Genomic DNA, 21,741 nt, shown 5'->3' with positions numbered 1-21,741 from the left:
AATAATTTCTCTGCTAAGATTATCCATTTTGCATGCAAAGCATACAAAAGTGTTTAAGTACTCCATGTTTAAAGAAAATTATTTCTACTTTTTGTTCTTTTGAAAGAAATAATGAATTGGAGAAAATAAGATTTTTGGCATACATTCTGAGATAATAACATTAGATACTCTAATGGCCCTACTGGGCATCTTATTGCTAATTTTTGTTAACTTATGGGAATAGTTAACATTTTTATTTTGGCAATGTGCCCTACTACAGATGAAAGGAAAATAGAAAGTTTTAAGAATATTTTTATGAGAATAATATGGTCTTTCACTTGTGATTTTGAGACTGAAGATCAGAGTGACCTCTAATGTGATATGTTTTACTACTGTTATATAACTTCTGTCTCCACCCCTCCCAGCCAAAATAGATCAGATTATGACTGTCCTATATTAGAAAATAGTGAATTACAGGAATACTAGGATATTGATGTATTTCCTCTCATATATGGCAACTAATATTGGAGACAAGTAGATGATAAGATTGTCAAACACATTTCCCTTTAAGAAAACAGAGCCCTTTGTCCTCTGGTAACTTCTTCATTCCTTTTATTCTCTCTTGCCTATTCCTCAAACCAGGGAGAAAAATCAAATAAATGTATTTTTATCTCAGAGCAGTACTTATTCCATTTTTATGGGCCATTTCTTTTCACGAATTTAATAGGAGTAGCCTGAGAGTTGTGTGATTCTTTCCAGCGACTACTTTTATGTTGCATTAGCCAGTGTTTAAATAATTTATTAGATTTAACTAATTTTTCTCCCATGAAGGGAATCAAATGGAGCTTATATAATCCTCTCAACCCCAGGCTGGCCTTATTTTCTAAATATGACAGCTTAGACATCAACTCCAGCTGCACTTGAGGATCATCTGTAGAAATATAGGTGCCTGAACCCACTTTACAACCTACTAGATGAAAATTGTAGTCAGGATTTATTTAAAACTTCAACTTCTGTATGAGACAAAAGGCAGAGGGTTTATTTGGTACAAAATTTATATTATCTAGCACACCATCCAATTTAACTTGTATTGTCAGTTTATTCGAACACCATAATTACATGAAACCTTGAATAGAGGGTGAGATCTTATAGGTTTGTATAGGTTAATGTGATGCTGTGATACATCCCAGAGGTATTCGAGCAGAGAATAAAGTATTTGCAAACCCCCCTTGAGTGTCTGGGGAAAATGTGGAAATATTAAACTTTGCCTACCTAGGAAATTCCTGATATTCTCACAAGCATTGGGGACTATCAATTTAATAGGCCAAGCCCTCAATCTTGGGACTTGCCCTTATGAAACTTTACTCCTGCAAAGGAGAACCTAACTACTTAAAATTATGCCTAAGAGTCACCCCTGCCCCCCCAGAGAACCTCTTTTGTTGTTCAGATGTGGCCTCTCTCTCTAAGCCAACTCTGCAGGTAAACTTACTGCCCTCCCCCCTACATGGGACATGACTCCCAGGAATGTAAATTTCCCTGACAATATGGGACATGACTCCTGGGGATGAGCCTGCCTCTGGCATCATGGGATTGAAAAAGCCTTCTTGGACTAAAAGGGAGAGAGAAATGAAACAAAATAAACTTCCAGTGGCTGAGAGATTTCAAATAATCAATGGATTTCAAATCTGGAGGTTATTCTTATGCACTATATAGATATCCCTTTTTGGTTTTTAGGGTATTAGAATAGCTAGAAGAAAATACCTGAAACTGTTGAACAGTAATCCAGTAGCCTTGATTCTTGACAATGATTGTATGACTATATACCTTTTACAGTGTGACTGTGTAATTGTGAAAACCTTGTGACTGAAACTCCCTTTATCCAGTGTATGGACAGATGAGTAAGAAAATAAAGACATAATAAATAAATAAATAATAGGAGGGATAAGGAGTATGGAATGTATTGGGTGTTCTTTATTATTTTTATTTTTTTTCTTAAGTTTTTTGAGTAATGAAAATGTTCAGATATTGATTGTGGTGATGAATGCACAACTATATTTTGGATGATTATCTGGTATGTGAATATATCTCAGTAAAACTTCATAAAAAAATTAATAGTCAGGAATTCTAATTTTGGAACTTATCCAGATCCAGAGAATAGACCTGTATTTTTGTTTGAAATAAGGAAAAGAAGCTTATATCATACATTTAGGATGAGAAAGAAAAGAAAACTGATTTTGGGGAAATCAGTTTTATGACCAGGTGTCAAAGGTCACAATATGGAACAATAGTAACTCCAGTTAAGATATTTCATCAGTAACACATATGTAATAAAACTGAGGTAACCTATTTTTGCATGAACATATCCATCACTTTTTTCCAAAGACCATTGGGTTTGATTTTTTTTTTTTTTCTTCTGAAGATGAATATCTGTAACTTTATACTTCAACACTACAATCTCTTAAATAAAGAGGGGCAGATTTTTGCATTAATAGGTATACATTACAGGAGTACCTAAAATCCTTGCCTACTGAAATTTTTTCCATATGTATTTAGCTACTGGTATCCCTTGTGGGTTTATGTCTTTGAGTTTATTATCATGTGAAAGTTTCAAATAACAATTTTAAAGTGATTATAAATCTTCGTTTCAAATTTTCAAAATGAATTTCAAATTAACATAAATGTACAACAATTTAAAAAAAAGCTAAATCAATAGACATCTGACTTAGTCTTTTCTTTTTACATATGAAAACTTACCTTGAGATATTCTACCGAAGTGAGCTTTCCAGAGCATGAACAAGTTAAAATCTGTGTTTTATTAAACAGTGTACTAATCTGATTTTAACTGTTAGTGACAAGGGTCATTGCCATGATACCCTCAGAAACCTAAGGAGCCCTGAGCTTTGTTTACCCTTCTCATACCTCTGTAAGCAAGCAGCATGTCCCTAGCTACCTAGTCTCCTTAGTTTGTGTCAGTTTTCACTTGTCAGTGTTATACCAGCTTTTCTTTGTCCCCTGAGCTTTTACTCTCTCATATCTACTAAATCACAGAAAGACGTTTGCCAAAGAGTGTTGGGAATTTGATTACCTAGTTTGTGTAATCAACAGTCGTCTTTTACATTTTCCAAGGTTGTATGAAAGTTTTGACCTGAAAGACTGTATGCGCAAGGCCTTTTTGACAGCTAGGCTTCTGCTTAGGGGCTTGGTGATTCAACCCCTGCCCCTCTCCCCTTAGTATCCAATACTGTAAGTGCAGTGGTCTCAAACTTGATCATGTGTCAGAATTATCTGGAGGGTTTCTTAAAAACAGATTGTTGGGCCCCACTCCCAGAATCTCTAATTTTCTTAATGTAACATCACACACACACACAACAAAGAGTATTGTTTTACCTGTGTCAGGACTTTGTTTTGTATCTGTACCTCTTGGGTCTTCTGATATACTACTGACTGAGTCATCTTCAGCTGCATCTCCAGCAAGGACTGTATGGACATAATGGGAGATACAGTGGTTTGTTTTTAATCACTTTCAGAATTGTGTTTTAAACTCTTTAATGTATTTTTTTCTCTTTTAGAGTAAACTTGATACTAAATACTGTGGTTGTTTGCTTTTCTATAATTTAGATTCCCCACACTTAAACATCTTTTTTGTCTTATGGTTACTACAGATACATGGTTTATATAATAAGTCTTTAAGTAGTAGCTCTTCTGATGTATTACTGATTGAGATATCTTATGCATTTCCAGCAATTACTGAATGAATATAATCATGCCACTGTTGTTGAGCTACTTTATAGTCATCATACATTTCATTTTAGTGGGACAGAGAGAGAGCTCTCTGGCTTGCAGTTTCTTCTCTTGTCCATCAGTGAAATATTTTTGGACTTCTCACCACCATTTTCCAATCCTATCTCTCCATCATCCCCTCCCTTTCCTCCTCTCTCCCACTTAAGACACATATACTCATAGTCATCGTTTAGCCCAGATACTAAAATCTAGTAACATGGGTGGTTGAGGTCTTCAAGACCATCTTGCCCATTCCTTCCATTTTACAGAGTCAGGTCTAGAGGAGACACTTGCTTGGTTTAAGATTCCACAGACACTGAGTTAGAACTTGGATTTCCTGACTCCTGGTCTAGAATTCTTCGTTTATTTCATAGTCTTAACTTTGTGTATATGTATTGTACTTCAGTCATTTTCCCAGAAGAATTTACCACTTCTAAGACAATCTCACAAATTTTGTATTTTTCTAACTTCTTCAATACCTTCTTTCTGTTCACACAGTTTTACCACAATTGGTGTGAAAATTTGCTTTAACTTCTGCCGCCTGGATTGCATGTGTGCTTTATTAAAATTGATCTATTTTTAAATTTATACAGGAAATCCAGTTTCATATTCTCCTTTTCTATAACTTTGTACTCTTCTGGAGATCAAATATACATTAAATCTGTTTCATAATTAATTCAGCAGTATGGCATTTAAGAAGTTTTTCTTTGTCTTCCTACCTGTCTGGTCCTCTTCAGTTTTTACATTGGCACATTTTGTGGCTTGATCTCCATCTTGGAATTTCTCTTCTTGCAATTTTTCTTTTTTATTGTGTCCCAGAATAGCATCCAACTCAGTAAAAAATTTCATACTCTTAATCATGCCTAAGTCTTGAGCTGTTCTTACAATCTTGTATTCATGTTTTAGGTTTTTGTACTTTGTTCTGCACTGCTTCCAGTCTCTCTCTATTCCAAATTTCTGAAGCTTAGCAGCAATCTGTTCAAATATTCTTTTATTTCTCACTGTCCCCTCTAGTTGTTGTTGTATGCTTTTATCAGCCCAGATGCCTATTAGAGCCCTGACTTCTGGCACAGTCCAGTGTTTTCCTCCTTCATTTGCTACAGTCGGAATGAAAGTCGCATTATTAGGGGGTTCCATTGTTGATGTAGCATTACCTATATCAGGAAAGAGACACATGGATTAATACATCAGGCAAGATAAATAATTGATAGAACATTATTAATGTAACTTTCTCCATAAGAGATGAACTAACAAAGCATAGCTTAGCTTTTCTCTTAATCTAATGGAGAAAATAAGTATAGAACTTGAACCTTTCATTATCATGACAGTGACTGGCTTTAATAAAGGTTGTGTTTTTAATTAGCCATATTTTGATAATCTTTCCTCTCAATTATTTCTTTCTCTTCCATCCCACTCCTTTAGTATGTGGGGCATGTAGTGAAAGTTGAATATATAGTTTTCTAACAGTTAGATATAGAAGCAATATGGTTATATTAGAAAATGACTCACTGAAGATAATTCTCTTTTTTTTGAGGCAGGACAGGTACAATTTAACTTCCTTTTCCTTTTCCTTTATCTAATGGTTGCAGTAGCTATAAATTGGGGTCCTGGGGGAGCTTTTTTATAAACCACACCTCTCATGCTGCTTTGCCACTCACACACCCCCAGTGATTCTAGTGTGCACTCGGGGCTGAGAAGTACTGCTACTCTGAGCAAAGAGCTTGGAAGAGCCATAGACTTAAACAGTTGGTGCTTCTCATTAATCTGAGACCAAATGCTATTCATTGTCTTACTTGTGTTTTACTCAGATCTCATGGCCATACTTTAATAAAGAGGTAGTTCAGACCCCAGTGTCTATGAATTGTTTGTATTTTGTGGTGTATTTAATTTCTTTGATACTTTTCTTTATTTTTCCTTATTTGGATTAGCCTTCAATAAGAGGTTCAAAGCAAAACGAGGATCCAGGACTTCATTTTGAATTTGATATTGTTCACCTTCAGATGTAAAATTCCGTCTTAGACCCCTAGAACTCTAAAGTGGTAGGCTCATTAAATATTTATTAAGTACCTACTATATGCAATTTTAGCCATTACATTTCTTACGTATTTAAAAAATAAGGTTGGAAATTAGAGGGCTTATATTCCTAAGCAGTTTACATGTTGTTAAATAAATCATTCGTTTTAGGTATGATTTTTTTCAGTATAGGTGGCTGAAAAGGGGGGAATCATAAACTAATCCTAAGTGTTTTTACCAGGGAAAATCATCCATTTTTTCAGAATACAAGCCAATATCACTTTCCAATTAGAAATTGGATCAGTTTTATTATATTTTTTAATATCATACTATACCTAGTTCCATTGGTCTGACATGAGAAACCAAAAGTAAAGGATTTCCTGAGATGTCTTCCTCATCTTCTAATTCAGCTGATGTTTTGCCTGGAGAGAAAACAACATTCCTTCTGGAAATAAGCACTAAAGAAAATAAAAATTGGATTAACATAACTGATGAGGTCAGTGGGTTGAGGTGAATTTGATCAAATTCATGATGATTGTGGCTTTGTGATAGACACATTTTGTAACAAAGTGTTATATGGTTTAAATATTTATGTATCTAAAGGCATCTACTGATTTCTTCTTTTCCATTGACATGACTTATTTTGGACTTCCCTTAGAATTGTTGATTATTTTTTGAAGTTTCTAGAGAAAAGAAATGAATTGTGGCTGGGTTTTAAATTAAATTACATTTTAAAAGTGATATTTTATTTAGTATTTGTATCTTGGGTGCTTTTAATATAGTACTCACTTGATAAAAGATGGTATATTAGTAATGTAAAAGAGAGGTAGGAGGAGCCCTACAGTGAGATATAGTTAATCAGAAAAATCTTGCTTTATTGGCAAATATGATCAAAAGTGTCTCTTAAGTAGCTAATTGATGCATACTAAACTTTCCAGAAATCAATCTAATTTGTGCTTTAAATGCACTAAGGAATGTATTTAAGAGAACCATGACAACCTTGAAAAATAAAATGACTCCTTGATAACTTGTTTTATGGTTTTAATACAGGTTTTCATAAGGCTTAGGCTACTTTTTTAAGTAATCAAAAAGAAGAGGATAATATTGAGAAAAAAGTAAAGTACCTTTTTCAAAGGAGACATGTAGAATTTTTAAGTCAGTTGGTACTTGAAGTTGGATTTTGCCTACAATGAGTTTGCAGACTAAACAGGACATGGTTATGTACATTTTGATTGCTCTTTGTAATTTTCTGGATTAAAGAAAATATATCATTTGCATATATGTTATAGTTTCTTGTAGTGAGCAATGATTGTATTTTATATCAGGAGATCAAATGGTAGGTATGATTTTAATGGCATAAACATTCATTTAAAATCTTGATTCCCATTATATTTAGAGGCATTCCCATTAAAGAAAAGAAATGCTGTTTATCATTATTGTAAAGATGTTAGAGATTCCTTTATTAAAATACAAAAACAATTGAAAAATAAATATAGGACGTACAAAGGCCCTCCTGTTTGCAAATGTATTTTTAAACTCTAAGTAAAAATTGTCAAAATTTAAATCAAGTTTCATAATTACTTGAAGGTAAATTGCAGTTAAGGAATGTTGGAGCTTTAGTTGGGAGCACGGATTTGTTTTCCTTGGGGGAACTGGGAAAAGAAAAATCCGGAGTTACATAAGAATTCTTTTGAGAGAAATGAGGAAGATCTGATATACCCAGTCATTTGACACTTCGGCTTGATTATGAAAACAACAGGAAAGGTAAGGTTTGCCATTATTCTATTTTCTGGTTTAGGACATAGTTTTCTATACCTGGAAAGGGGCCTGATGCTGAACATCAGCAGGGGTAAATGAGATCTCTACCCAACCTCTTAACGGAATTTTTTTCTTAAATTGACTGACCCTAGCATGAATCTCATAATCATAGGCAGGGGCACTGTGCCCTGGAGATTTTACCAAAAATTCTTAAAACATTACTCCTGATTTATTTGTTTAAAGAGGAGGGACATTGAGTGGAACCTTGGTCACAGAAGAAATGTGGTTGGGCAGCAGTAGGCTAAAGGTTTTTTGATGTTGAGGATGAGGATGATTACAATGGCCAAGAAATGGAGCCTATGAGAATTGGTCTAAAGTGTATTTGGGTCTTTTTCTAAGGTTCAGGCTACCTGCTGCCTAACAGAGGGGACCAGATCGTCTACCTTACCACCTGCATGGGGTTGATCCCAACAGTGGAAAAGGCACATTTATTTTCCTCTCTTCTTCAGTTTACCATACATCAGTAAAAATCTGCTGGTTTCTCCATAGAAAAACCAGAAGACATGAATGAATCGAACTTGGAGAAAGAAGGGCTTTTTAAAGCCTTAGAAAGGCAACTATGATTACAAAACTTTTGAATTCTATAGGTTAAATAAAAATCAGCCAAAATTCTAAGCCATAAGAAGTCAAATTTCTAAGACTTTCATTGACACGAATAGTCAATTTGTAAAAGTGAATTAATGTATAGAAAAAATAGTCCATATCATTAATATTTACATAAATGCAAAATAAAGTTATTGATAGCATATACCATTACAGACTCCATTGTTTATTAAATTAGCAATCCCCGTACCCCCCTTTCCTCGAGATTACATTTCATTCACTGAATGCATGTAGTTCAGTGCCTTACATATGGTACACATAGACAGTAGTTACAGGTATTTGGAATTGAACAACTCTTCTCTTAAAAATCTCATTACTGCTATTTCCCCCCTTTGCCTAGTGATGCATGTGCTTCTACAGTGAGCAAACCCTATGTAAGTAGCAGGTCAAGAACCTTGTTTTGAACTGTAAATCATTTAATCTGTTGATTTTGTTTTACTTCATTGCTAAAATGGAGCTGTTTTTCCAAATGAATAGAAAATAAATGTGTTTAACATTATTTTTATTTTAGTGCTTTTATTTATAAATTAGTTAAGTGGGACGTTAAAATAGAGCAGAAAGTTTTGTCTTGTGGAACATGTTTGAGCTATGAAACAACAGTTGAACAGTATTTTGGATTTTTTCTTCCTTTGAGGCTTTTCTAAAATTAAAACCTGAAATATTTTAAGAACCCAGTCCATATTTAAAAGACATTTCTGACAAGGAGCAGTTGGCACTAGCAGTTAATGTCATTTTCATGTGTGTTTTTCAGGTAGTGGTGGTATTGATCTATTTTTCTTTTTTTTTTTTTAATTAAAAATTTTTAACCTGTGCAAAATAGCTTAACAAGTCATTTGTGTTTTTTTCTGTTTTTCCCCAACCTTTCAGGCCATGCTTTTCATATGGGCTTCAAAGTCCTATACTCTTACAATTTGTTAGGTTAAAAACAAGAGAATAGTACTTTTCCTTTTTACCTTCAATGTTCTCTGGGGCTGTACTTGGGTTCAGCGTTGCCAGGCGCCTGCCATTTGCATCCTTCTCCATTAATTGTGTGGCAGGTTCATACTGCAGGATCGCATCCAAATCATGGAAGAACTTCATAGTTTTAGAGCTGTTTCCAGAGTTGTGGGCATATTTAACTGTTCTGTATTCATATTTGAGATTTTTGTACTTTGCCCGGCACTGTTTCCAATCTCTGTATACTCCTAATGCTTGCAGCCTTTTAGCAATGTAAATAAATATTCCTTTATTTCTTAGTGTTCCATAAAGTTGTTTTCGTGTATTTTTTTCTGCCCAGACACTTAGCAAAGCTTTAACCTCCTCCTCAGTCCAGTGCTTTCCTGCTCCACTCTCCATGTTGAAAGTGACCTGGAAATGATTCACTATTTCTAGCCAAGGTTTTGTTTCCTAGGAAACCAGAGAGCTGATTGTCAATAAGCTCTGCAGAGCTGAAAGGATCTAGTTTAACTGGTTCAAGCTGCCTGAGGGGAGTAACTTGAGAAACTACCAAATGAGCAGGCTTTGCGATTAAAGCAGCTTGAACCTAAATGATTCCTAACATTTTCTTTAAGAAAGAATTGCCCTGGAGGCAAAAGAAACCATGTTTTTGTATTTCCTTTCTTACAGAATTTACTCGGCTTTACCAAATGATTGTTGGTTTTTAAAACTTTTTTGGAAATGGTAGTTTCTGCCCTCGTGTTTATAGCTAACATTTTTATGACTTGCTCTGACATGAATCACCTACTCTTCTAGCATCCGTTAACTTAAAGACAAAATCATTTCACTATATAAAGAAATCCTAAGTCATGATGTATTCAGATTATATAATTTTATGCATATCTATTTTTAGCATAGTATTTAATGCATTGATAAACCATTTCCATTTGAGTTTTTAGATTTTACTTTGCAAACACATTTAATATACTGTTGTTTTCTTGTTATTAAAATGCATAAACAATTACAATATGTAATTTTGAAAAATATCATTTTTACCAAATAGCTCAGGCACATATATTGATAATTATTAATGTGTACATGCAAATATAGTAAAGGTTTAATTTTCATTTGTACCTGATACAAATAATTTATTTGGAACAAAAATTTGTCAATAAGTACTTTGTACTTATTCAGTAGTTTTTCAGAACTATTACAAAATTGTTACACAAGCAGAACCTTTATTTTATAATTGGAGTTTCTACTCCAAAGAGATGCAGAACCTCTTAACTTTTAACATGTTACCCTACCTCCAGCCTATTTTTTGGCTTCTTTGTCTCATCACCTAAAAACGTTGATGCAGGAAACAGAGTACAGACATGGGAAATAGACAGAATGCCAGGTCAAACTTAGGGTTTTTAAAAACAGCATTTATTTTTTTGATATTTGTGGGAGAAAATTTGGAAAATGCAGAAAAGCAAAAAAGTATAAATAAATTTCATTTATAATTCTAATACCCAGAACTGAGCATTTTACCTGCTTTTATATTTGGAGGTTTTCATTTATATCTATCTACACATTCATCCAGCTGAAACCTTGTTTAGAGGTCATAAGTACAAAGGTTAGAAGCACAAATTATAGAATCAAATTGTCTGAGTCCTGCTCTCTGTATTAACTTCCATTCCTTTAGCATCCTTATCTGTAAAATAGGGATGGTCATAATCATATCTACTTCATAGGCTTGTCATGAAAGCCAAATTAGCTCATTTGTATAAAGTACTTAGGACAGTGTGTGGCACTGTTAGAAAAATATCATCTGCTTCTATTGCTCAATAGAATGTACTGATTCTGAATGTACTGAATGTAGAAGTTACTCATACAAGTAACACTGAATGTGTTTTCATACTGAGAACTCATGGATGCTTGTTGAGAAAGGTATCTTTGGTAAAGTTCTTCAAGAAGCTTATCAGTTGAGCTGATTTAACCATTGATAACTTTTTATATTCACAGGGGTCAGGAGAGTGCTGGTATTGTGACCAGTGATGGGAGTACAGTGCCAACATTCAAAACACACAAGGTATATTGAACATTAAGAAAAACATGTTATGAAGGTAACAGTAGCCAGATGATAATTTTGTGTATGGGGATGGGGAAGTTGAATAAATAAACATCTGTGATAGTTTGCTGCATAGGACTGATTCAAACAGGTCATTTACTTAAATACTTTAAGATGTTTTGATTTTTTTTTAATGCAAATAATTTTAGTATATATTTGACAAATTTTATTGCTTAGTAGTACATCTGTTATTAAATGTTTTAATGCAAAGTGTCTCATAAAACTTAAGTGCTTTAGAGTTTTCACAATTAAGTTAGTCTTTTTTTTTTAAGATTAGAATTTCAAAGCACAGATATTGTCTAATTTAGGATTGTCTAAGCAAAGGGCCCAGCACAGCTTTTATTACTTGCTATTTTCTGTTTTTTTTAAAGACACATTTTTACTTTTGACTTTTCTAGGGTATGGGTCTTGTAAATCATGTCTTTAATGAAGATAATTTAAAGAAATTATATATTTCAAATCTTGGTATTGGACATACAAGGTATGCTACTACCGGAAAATGTGAATTAGAAAATTGTCAGCCCTTTGTTGTTGAAACGCTTCATGGGAAAATAGCAGTGGCACATAATGGCGAATTGGTAAATGCTGCCCGATTAAGGAAAAAGGTAAGTGTTTTTTTAAGTGCTTTTCTCACTATTGGGCTTAGTTAATGAAAATAAATTATTTATCAAGGATCTTGGTAAAGGGCATTTTCTAGTTGTTGCTACCTGTTGTCTAACTGCAAAAAACAGTTTTCATCAGAATTACCTGGAATACTTGCTATTACTACAGATTCCAAGATACCACTCCAGTGTCTGGAGTGGGGGAGGTACTGAGAATCTTCATTTTAATATGCTCCCAAGGTGATCCTGATGCACTGCTTTAGAGCAGATATTTGGAAAAGTTGATTTGTGGTTGATGCTAGAAGCACAGAGAAATTAGTTTATGGATTCTTGGCAACCCTTTAACTTTGTCCCCATGTTCAAAGCATAAGAAAATTGAGCATAAACTTTAAGATGACAGATGACAAATATATTTGGAAACAACGAGAAACTAATTTATCTGTGAGGAGGGGCAAAGAGAGTTTACTTATATACATTTTTGTTCATTATATGTTGGGAGGTTTCTGTGTTATTGTGTCTAATTTGTGCCTTTTCCTTCATCCACCATTTCCTCTTCCTTTTTGAACTACTTGGTGAAAGTATTTTTCTGTTTTTCATGGCTTCTTATTTATCTATTCTGGCTGTTCATTAATTGATGTCAGGTTTCATCAGTTCATTAGATTCCAATAATCTTGGTTTGGTGACCTCAGAACCAGGTGGTATTTACTATTTAGTAAAAGGATGGTAATACATACTACACAGACACTATTATTCCCTTAGTAATGCCTGAGGCCAGGCATTTCACTTATGAAATTGAATGATGATGAACTGATGGGTGGAAAATACCTAGAACCCAAACTTCTGAACTGCTTGTTGCCCCTCTATTTTTGATACTAGCTTTTAGTATTTCCCAGGGTTTTAGAGTTCATTCAACTAATATTTATTACACCTTCTATATTTAATTGTTTAATACGGTCAATTCCTATCTTTTGTCTCCATGGTAATAAGGATGGTTAGACAGTATAACCGCCACCACCACCAAACCTGGCTTTAGAATCACCATTGTAGTTTGCTACTCTTTCTTATGGAATGTATCCTGTGCATCAGGGATGGGTTTTTTTTTGTTTGCTTGTTTGTTTGTTTTGGTAAGAGTTTAACATCCAGAATATATAAAGAATTACTACAACTCAATCACAAAGACACAAATAACCCAATTGAAAAAATGGGCAAAGGACTTGGATAGACATTTTTCTAGCGAAGATATCCAAATAACTAACAAAATAAAAAGAAGCTCAACATCGTTAGTCATTAGGGAAATGCATATAAATCATGAACTACCATTTCACACCCACTCAGATAACCACAATTTTGAAAACAGGAATAAGTTTGGCAACAATGTGGGGAAATGGAATTCTTATCTGTTGGTGGTAGGAATGTAAAATGGTTCTGCCACTGTGAAAAACAGTTTGGCAGTTCATCAGTAACTTAAACATAGAATTACTGTATGACTCAGCAAATCCCACTCCTAGGTATATATGCCAAATAATTTAAAAACAGGTGCATCAGGGGTGTTGAGGGTAGAAAAAGTTAGAACTACAATTCACATCCCAGCTACCCTCCCTTCCCCTCACCCCATTGCAGGTTTACTTTCCTTCAAACTTAGTTTTCTAAAGCTTTTCTGTAAATCTCCTAAAGCACCTTTCTTTTTCTGCTTGAAAACCTTGAGAGAATTGTCATTGCCTCTACCAGTGATTGTCCATTATTAGTATATACATACCATTAGTGGAATGCAAGATTTTCATAAGTGAGCATCAACAGAATGTCTGGGTTCTTTCTATTAATGATGGGCCACTGGGTGAGGAGTGGGGATGAAGTTTCCCACCAATGATTAAATTTTTCTCCCTTCTAAATAGATTCTGCGTCATGGTGTTGGTCTGTCAACAAGTTCTGATAGTGAAATGATTACCCAATTATTGGCATATACCCCTCCTCAGGAACGAGATGACACCCCAGACTGGGTAGCTAGGTAACTATAAAATTGGACTAAACTTTGCATCTCTGGTAATAAGATCTTGTATGTGTTTGTAACTAAAGTTTATTCATTCAATTATTTGATTAATTTCAGGATTAAAAACTTAATGAAGGAGGCACCTACAGCATACTCCCTGCTTATTATGCACAGAGATGTTATTTATGCAGTCCGAGATCCTTATGGAAATCGCCCTCTATGCATTGGTCGTCTTATTCCTGTATCTGATATAAATGGAAAAGGTAATGAACTTCAGAAGGAATTTAGCCTCATGCTTAGCAGAGTCATTGTTTTACTGCTGGCACACTTGAAAATCTCTAGGTGTAAGAAGCTTATGGGTGAGGAAGGAGTAGGTAAAAGAAAAAAAAAGCAGTATCCTTTGTTTTCAAAGTATATTTTCTTGTACACCTTCTGAGGATGAACTGCTTTTCATGTATTTATTGGCCATTCCTATTTCTTCCTACCTAAATTGTCTCTTCATATCTTTTACCCAGCTTTTTCATTTCTGCAGTATGATTTTATTGCTTTTTTGGACTTACCACGTCTTACTCAAGCCATGGAATCATTTGTTAGAAAGGATTTTGGAAGATCATTTTATGTTTGGCTCAAGCCAAATGAAAATCTTTGTGTTCTTAAAGTCGTAGCAGCAGATATTCTGTGATCTTTCTCAATTTGTCTATTTGGTATTTATTTTCTTGAATAGGTAACCTCTTTTAAAATTTCTTGAATGTATTAACTGAATTGTCTTGTGATTTACAGGGAAAAAGCTCTCAGAAACGGAAGGATGGGTGGTATCTTCAGAATCTTGTAGCTTTTTATCTATTGGTGCATTGTAAGTTTTACGTTATTAAGCATTTTCTCTACATTCATAGAGATTTTTATATGAAAGTTTTCTTTTTGATGTTCACAAGAAAACATTTATAAATGCAGTTCCTTATGTACATTGTGCTCATTTTAATTTAGCTTTTTTTAAAAATGCCGTGAGATTCATTTTAGGAAGGAGAAGTTGCCTTAACAAAGAATAGTTAAAACAGAAAAACTTAAGCCAGGATAAAAATGTCCCTTTGGCCCTTATTTTTTTTAATTCTGAATTAGAGCTTAGGGGTGTTCTGGTTTGCTGATGCTGCCATTATTCAAAATACCAGAAATGGATTGGCTTTTATAAAGGGGATTTATTCGGTTACAAATTTAAAGTTCTAAGGCCATAAAAAGCGTCCAAACTAAGGCATCAACAAGAAAGGCATCACTGAAGAAAGGCCGATGGCGTCCGGAACACCCCTGTCAGTTGGTCCTTTGCTCCTGGGTTGTGTTTCAAAATGACTTTCTCCAAAATGTCTCTGGGCTTCTGTCTTCGCTCCTCTCTGTCAGCTCCTGTGCATCCTTGCTTCTTTCTCCCAGGGCGTTTCTAAGTTTCTGGGGGTCCTCTCAGCTTCTCTGGGACAAACTCTGGGCTCCTTCTCTTAGCTTAGTATCTCCAAACATCCTTCTGTCTGTGTCTCCAAGTGTTTCTCCAAGTGTCAGTGTTTGTGTCAGCTCTTGAGGTCTCCTAAGTACTCCAGTGAACTAATCAAGACCCACCCTGAATGGGTGGGATCCAAACCTCCATGAAATGATCTAACCAAAAGGTCTCACCCACAGTTGGGTCACATCTCCATGGAAATACTCAATTGAAAGTTTCCACCCTAATCAAAAGATTAATAAGTCTGCCCCCACAAGATTGGATTACAGAACATGGTTTTTCTGGGGGACATAATACATCCAAACCAGCACAGGGGGTAACAAAGATTTACAGAAATTATTGCTGGAGGCATATTGCTTTTTAAAAATCTATCTCTAGACTTCATATTAAACTAAAGTGTTTTTCTCTCTATGAAGTAGGAGGGAACTCAATGTGTATTTCATAACAGATGTTATTATCAAACCAAAGGATCGGTTTATTAAAAGTATTCTTTCTTTAAATTGCTTACCAAGATATTTCCGTGAAGTCTTGCCTGGAGAAATTGTGAAAATATCCAGACATAGTGTCCAAACTCTTGATACTGTATCAAGGTCTGAAGGAAATCCAATGGCTTTTTGTATATTTGAATATGTTTATTTTGCAAGACCAGATAGTATATTTGAAGGTAAGGAATATTTCTTTTCTTTGATTATTGTTGATATAACTTTTATTTATCTCATTGAAACATGGCAGTTCTTGGCCCAGGGGTTCACCTAGCTCTTAAAAGGCACATAGTTAATGTTTTGGATATGGTACCTAACTTACAACTTACAAAATCACTAATATCCTCTTTCATTCAACTCTTGGATTTTTCTTTGAGTTTAAAGGATCAAGATGTTCAGAGCTGCATTAAAGTCAGATATCTTTTTTTTTTAATTTGCCAGTTTATGACTATCTGAATCATTTAATAATTTATATCTAATATTGTACAAAGGTCTTATAGTGCCAGGTAGTATATATTATATATGTATATATTATAAATCCAACTCCTTACATTTTGTTCTGAAGGATAAACTTTCAGAAGTTTGCCAAACATTTCCCACTTTAGTGTTCTTGTACATCCTGCTTTTCTTTTTTGTTCTCAATCTGAAATGTTTTAGGAAAACTAGTTTTTTATACTAGCAATATCATTTATCATATCATATCATATTAAGTAAAATAATTTCTTTCCTTTTCTAAACATACAGACCAAATGGTTTACACGGTAAGATACCGTTGTGGTCAGCAGTTAGCAATTGAAGCACCTGTGGATGCAGATTTGGTCAGCACTGTTCCTGAATCTGCTACACCTGCTGCCCTTGGTTATGCAGCAAAGGTATTTTCTTTTAATTGACATGATCGAGTGAATTATTCTCCTAGTAGTAGAATAAGAAATCCTTGTCTATAAAGATAAATTTATCAACTTACTGTAAAGAAAGGAAGGTTTAGGGGTTAATCCTAATTCTTTACAAGAGTTTCTATTCAATAAATAGTGCCTTTTCATTCAGTGGCACTATTTTAGAGTATTACCTTGAGAAGTGGATACATTACTTCCCTTCCCTCAAAAAGCATCTTAATTTCTGTGGCTGATGCTTTTTAAATATGTGAATTCTTCTGACAGTGATTTATTCTTTGCCTGTCTTCACATGTTTAGCATTTTCTTCCAAGATTGAATAATAGTGATATTTGTTTCAGAGAAGCAATACAAATTCTGGCAAAATGAATTCTTTTTCCACCAAGTATATTACTTTCACTGGTTTTTCTTTTAGCCTTTTCCCACCACAGTTTGAATAGTGAAGGGGTATTGTAATCTTATGATGAAGAGTTCAGAGTAACAGCCACACTTTGTAATTTAACATACATGCTATAATGGCAGCATGACTTAGAGAAAATAGGAGCTTAATGTATTCTGTATTTTGCTTCTCATTGTCCTTTTTTTTCCTTCTCCATCAGTGTGGACTTCCATATGTGGAAGTGTTGTGTAAAAACCGCTATGTAGGAAGAACCTTCATTCAGCCAAATATGCGGTTAAGACAGCTTGGTGTTGCAAAAAAATTTGGAGTATTGTCAGACAACTTTATAGGCAAAAGAATTGTTCTTGTAGACGATTCTATCGTGAGAGGCAATACCATCTCTCCCATAATAAAATTGCTCAAAGAATCTGGTGCAAAAGAGGTAAGGAATATTAAAACATATCTTAAAGCGCCAATAATTAACAGTATGATACTGGCATAAAAGGCCAAAATTCAGTACATTTAACACATCAACACTTTTCAAATAAAGTTGATTTGTTGGTTTAGTAATAAGTATGTAACAACTTGGAAAATATGTTGAAGATTTAGAAGCCATCCCAGTGTAACCAATTTGTCACATTGTTACATTTTTAAATTTCAAAGTTTACTCTAACTCTAAATATTTCACTTGGTAATGAATTCAGTGCAACATTCTGTAGTTTGCTTTACTTCCCGTATGTTGTTAATAAGTATTCTTTCAAACCATTTTATGTTACATTTGGACAATGAATGATAATTTTGCATATAGTTGTAGTTAATCTCAAAATAATGTGTGAAATGATTTCTTTTCCAAGGTACACATTCGAGTTGCCTCACCACCAATTAGATATCCATGTTTCATGGGAATAAATATTCCCACAAAAGAAGAGCTTATTGCCAATAAGCCAGAATTTGAACATCTTGCAGAATATTTAGGTAGGTATTAAAATTTCTTTAAACTTTATCTTTAATCATTTATTAACAGAGAAACTCCAAAAGCTCATAAAACTTTGCACTTTTAATAAAAAGTAGTGCTCAATTTTTGTTAAAAGTAGATAAGTTGAGGGGGTGTTGAGCATTATTCTGAATAGTGAGAGTGAGTTACTTATATGGGCACCACAGTAAGTGCTGTGTTGGAGAGCTAGGCCAAGGTGAGATTAGAGGACAGAAAGGCTTCCAGGAGTATGTGACTCTTGAATTTACTTCAGATAGGTTTGTGGAATGAGGCTTTCCAAAAGTCAGATCCCAAGACAAGCAAAAACAGTTTTATTACAGATCCCAATAGAGTAGTTTAGATGTGGATACAAATAAAAAAATAAAAGGCTTATGTAAGCATATCTTTAGTGATAAGGAGACTTAGAGATCTAGATTATCCTGGACAAAACATCTTCCTTTCAAAGTCAGGTGAGGTACAGATTACTTAAATATCACATAAATACTCAGCCAGTGTGCTCTGGTAACTCCATACTGGTTGTTTATGGCTGGTCATGCCCTTGCCTTACAATTAAATATTTTGAGTGATAACTTGATAGGTATCATATTGTGAGTACTCACTATTTGCCAGGAATTTCATTACATGCTTTTATCTATTTTATAATGCCATCACAAAAACCCTACATTGTTTTTCCCATTTTGCAGATGAAAAAATAGACTTAGAAAAGGTAAATGACCTTGAGCTATTTGAACCCAAATCTTACTAACTTCAAGATCTATTTTCTTAAATTAAGAAAATTATTCCTGGAGTTTTTTACACCAGAAGTCTCCACTGCTATTTTAAATTATGTTAATCTCTGAACTCCATTTTAAAATTTTAAAACTCAAGACCCTGAGTTTTATTGATTTTCCTTCCTTTCTTCTTTTTTTAAAGGCTGAAGGAGACATTTTTCAGTTTAAAAATTCAGTACCTGGCTTAGTCTTTTCTATTTGTAACTATTCTCTGTTGAGATAATTCTTGCTTTCTAAAGGAAATCTCATGACCTTTTTTCCTTCCCTCTCTCCCCTCTAGGAGCAAACAGTGTTGTATATCTATCAGTAGAAGGACTGGTTTCATCTGTACGAGAAAGAGCAAAATTTAAAAAACAGAAAGTGGAAAAGCAAGGAATTATGATTCAAGAAAATGGGAATGGTCTGAAATGTTTTGAAAAGAGCAGTCATTGTACCGCTTGTCTCACTGGAGAATACCCTGTGGAATTGGATTGGTAGCTGATGGGGACAAATTAGTCATTTCAAGATATAAAGTTGGTCAAGAAATTATAGTGATTAAGCCTTATTATCCAGTTATTGTTACTCAGTTGGTACAATGTAAAATGCCACATGCTTATGTTTACCTTTGTGAGTTTTGGGGTTTTTCTGAAAAGGCTACCAAAGTGCTATGCTTTCTTTAATAATCCTAGATAAATATTTTGGTGTTATCTAGGAATTCTGTGTGCTCCTTTCAGTTTTATTTAGTAGTTTAATAAAACTTTGAAGTTACCAATTATGAGATATCATATACACTTAATTTCAGATATTCAACAGTAATGCAAAGAAGAGGTAAATTTCTGTATTAGAATTGCCAGGTACTGTATCTTCCTAAGAATTCTTAGAGAATTTTGGAAATGTTTTTTGAGAATTGTTGAAATTCAGTTATGGAACATTTTCATAATTGAACCTTGCTAATGGTGTATAGTACAGCAATATGTGGCTTTTTTGTTTGTTTTTTACACAAGTGTTAACTAGCCTTTATCATCTGGTCAGAAGACAGATGGTAAGTGGTGTTTGTCAAGTTCATAGTGTAAAGGGTTTGCAGAGGTTAGATGTAGGTAGGATGTGTGACGCAGATAGGTGAGTAAATGCAAAATTTCATGCAGTTTGAATCCATTATAAGTGTCTAGTGTCTCTTTCTCATTTTGGTTGTGACCTTGGCTTCCCTGTCTAACTTAGACAAATCTTTTTTTTTTTTTTTAACTCACAGATGATACTTGTTCCTCAGTTTCTCCAACTGTGAATGGGGTGCTTATCTTATTAAACTAAATAGGAGTGTGAATAAGTGTCACACTTTTGGTGGTAAGAGCCATCATTTCACCCCTAAATTTTATTAGTAGCTTTTGAAATGTTGGCTGTTACTCTGCAATTGAGATTTCATTATGATGTGATGAGACACAATTTGGTAGTGCTTTGCAACTCTCATTGAGATGCCCTGAGAATGGTTGTGAAAAATGTGTCTGCTGGAAAAATATATTTCCTACATTTGACTAGAAAGTGTGATCCATAATACTTAGTGCCCTACTAGCATAAACCCAGCAGGTAAACATAATACATTTGAAATTCAGAAAAACATTTTTTATACTCAGCAAATCTTTAATTTGTTTAATTATAATATGCTTTTTTATGCAATGCTTGATCATTTGCAAACATAAATTTATTTGTATACATGATATGGGTACGCACATATAATTGCAATTAAATGAGCAAGTAGATACACTATAAGGGACAATTTTGTTTAAGGATTAAGGAAATCCATATTTGAAATTGGGTGCCCATATCCAAGAACCAATTTATAATCACTTTTTCATACTTTGTTTTATTGGGAGCTAAGAAATTAGATTTTTTTAAATTGTGAAAATATCTTTTTTTTTGAAGTTTTTTCTTAAGACATTTATGATTTAAAATTTTAAAAAGACATGCCCTACAGCCTCCCATCTGTGTAAAATTTTTAAAAACATAAAAGCTTGTACCACAATTTGATGTATATAGTGTCCATATCCATTTAGAAATTTAATATTTATTAAATATTAAATATTTCACCCTCGTTTGGGATATAGTCTCATGCGTTATATTACTGCAGGCCAAGGTAAAATCTTGATAGGTCTTTAAGCTCACCTGCACCGGCAGGTCAGATAACCCTGTGGCACAAGCAAATTGGCATTGGATTAAAGCTCTGGGACCAATTCAGCTTGTAAAACCATTTGTCTTAAATGTATTCCCTGTAGCAGCATGGAGGAGGTCAAATTTTGAACCAGGCTTACATTTGATTTTTAAAAACAAGAGACTCAGGGAAGGTACTAAACCAAAATCTTTTAATTTGACTTTTGTGTTTTCCATGGTTTTTATTTTGTTTTACTGAATTGATTTTATAATGGAAGTTAGTAATGTGACAGTTTGGTAATTCTACAGATTTTTTAATGTATTTCCATCATGTCCTTTTATTTCACAAGTTTTCAAAGTCTGAATTAAATCACATTTCTTGGCAAATGTAATCTCGTGTTGTTTAATTGCATTAAAAATTATATAGAGTATTATAAACTACAAGATGAAAAATGTGTTTTCACAGGATCTATATTGTTGTGAACTAAACTAAGCCTTCTTTTTTGTGACTGTGATGCCTTGGTGATAAATATATGTAATAAGTATGTTTCAATATGTGTCTGTGCAGTTTTTTGAAATAGTGACTTAGTATGTTAATGGTGAACAGCATGATGACAACATTTAGGTCCCATACTTTGCACAAGCTAGTCACATCTTATTTCTCTGATCCAGGCATTTATTGACCACCTGCTATCAAACAGGGACTGGAAAATATCCAGGATTAGCCCTTAAGTTCAAAACTGTTAAGTAGGAAAGAAAATAAAGTAATTATAAATTCAGTGCTAAGTAAGCACTATGAGAGTGGCAAGTTTTGT

At 34.0% G+C, this 21,741-nt stretch overlaps 1 protein-coding gene across 1 annotated transcript in view; it reads left to right on the top strand.

Annotated features, from left to right (window-relative positions):
* The window catches only part of PPAT (phosphoribosyl pyrophosphate amidotransferase), a 32,743-nt gene extending 11,262 nt beyond the window's left edge, over positions 1 to 21,481 (top strand). The window contains exons 2-11 of the mRNA XM_037829865.1: positions 11,116 to 11,182; positions 11,620 to 11,826; positions 13,716 to 13,828; positions 13,928 to 14,073; positions 14,591 to 14,663; positions 15,803 to 15,954; positions 16,517 to 16,644; positions 17,262 to 17,483; positions 17,896 to 18,016; positions 19,086 to 21,481. Coding sequence (XP_037685793.1) covers positions 11,116 to 11,182; positions 11,620 to 11,826; positions 13,716 to 13,828; positions 13,928 to 14,073; positions 14,591 to 14,663; positions 15,803 to 15,954; positions 16,517 to 16,644; positions 17,262 to 17,483; positions 17,896 to 18,016; positions 19,086 to 19,282 — 1,426 coding nt within the window. The 3' untranslated portion in view covers positions 19,283 to 21,481. The remainder of the gene's footprint in view (positions 1 to 11,115; positions 11,183 to 11,619; positions 11,827 to 13,715; positions 13,829 to 13,927; positions 14,074 to 14,590; positions 14,664 to 15,802; positions 15,955 to 16,516; positions 16,645 to 17,261; positions 17,484 to 17,895; positions 18,017 to 19,085) is intronic.
* The last annotated feature ends 260 nt before the right edge of the window (positions 21,482 to 21,741 follow it).

The sequence above is a fragment of the Choloepus didactylus genome, chromosome 3 (assembly GCF_015220235.1).
Source record: "Choloepus didactylus isolate mChoDid1 chromosome 3, mChoDid1.pri, whole genome shotgun sequence".
NCBI lineage: Eukaryota > Metazoa > Chordata > Mammalia > Pilosa > Megalonychidae > Choloepus > Choloepus didactylus.
This window is presented reverse-complemented; position numbering and strand designations above follow the sequence as displayed.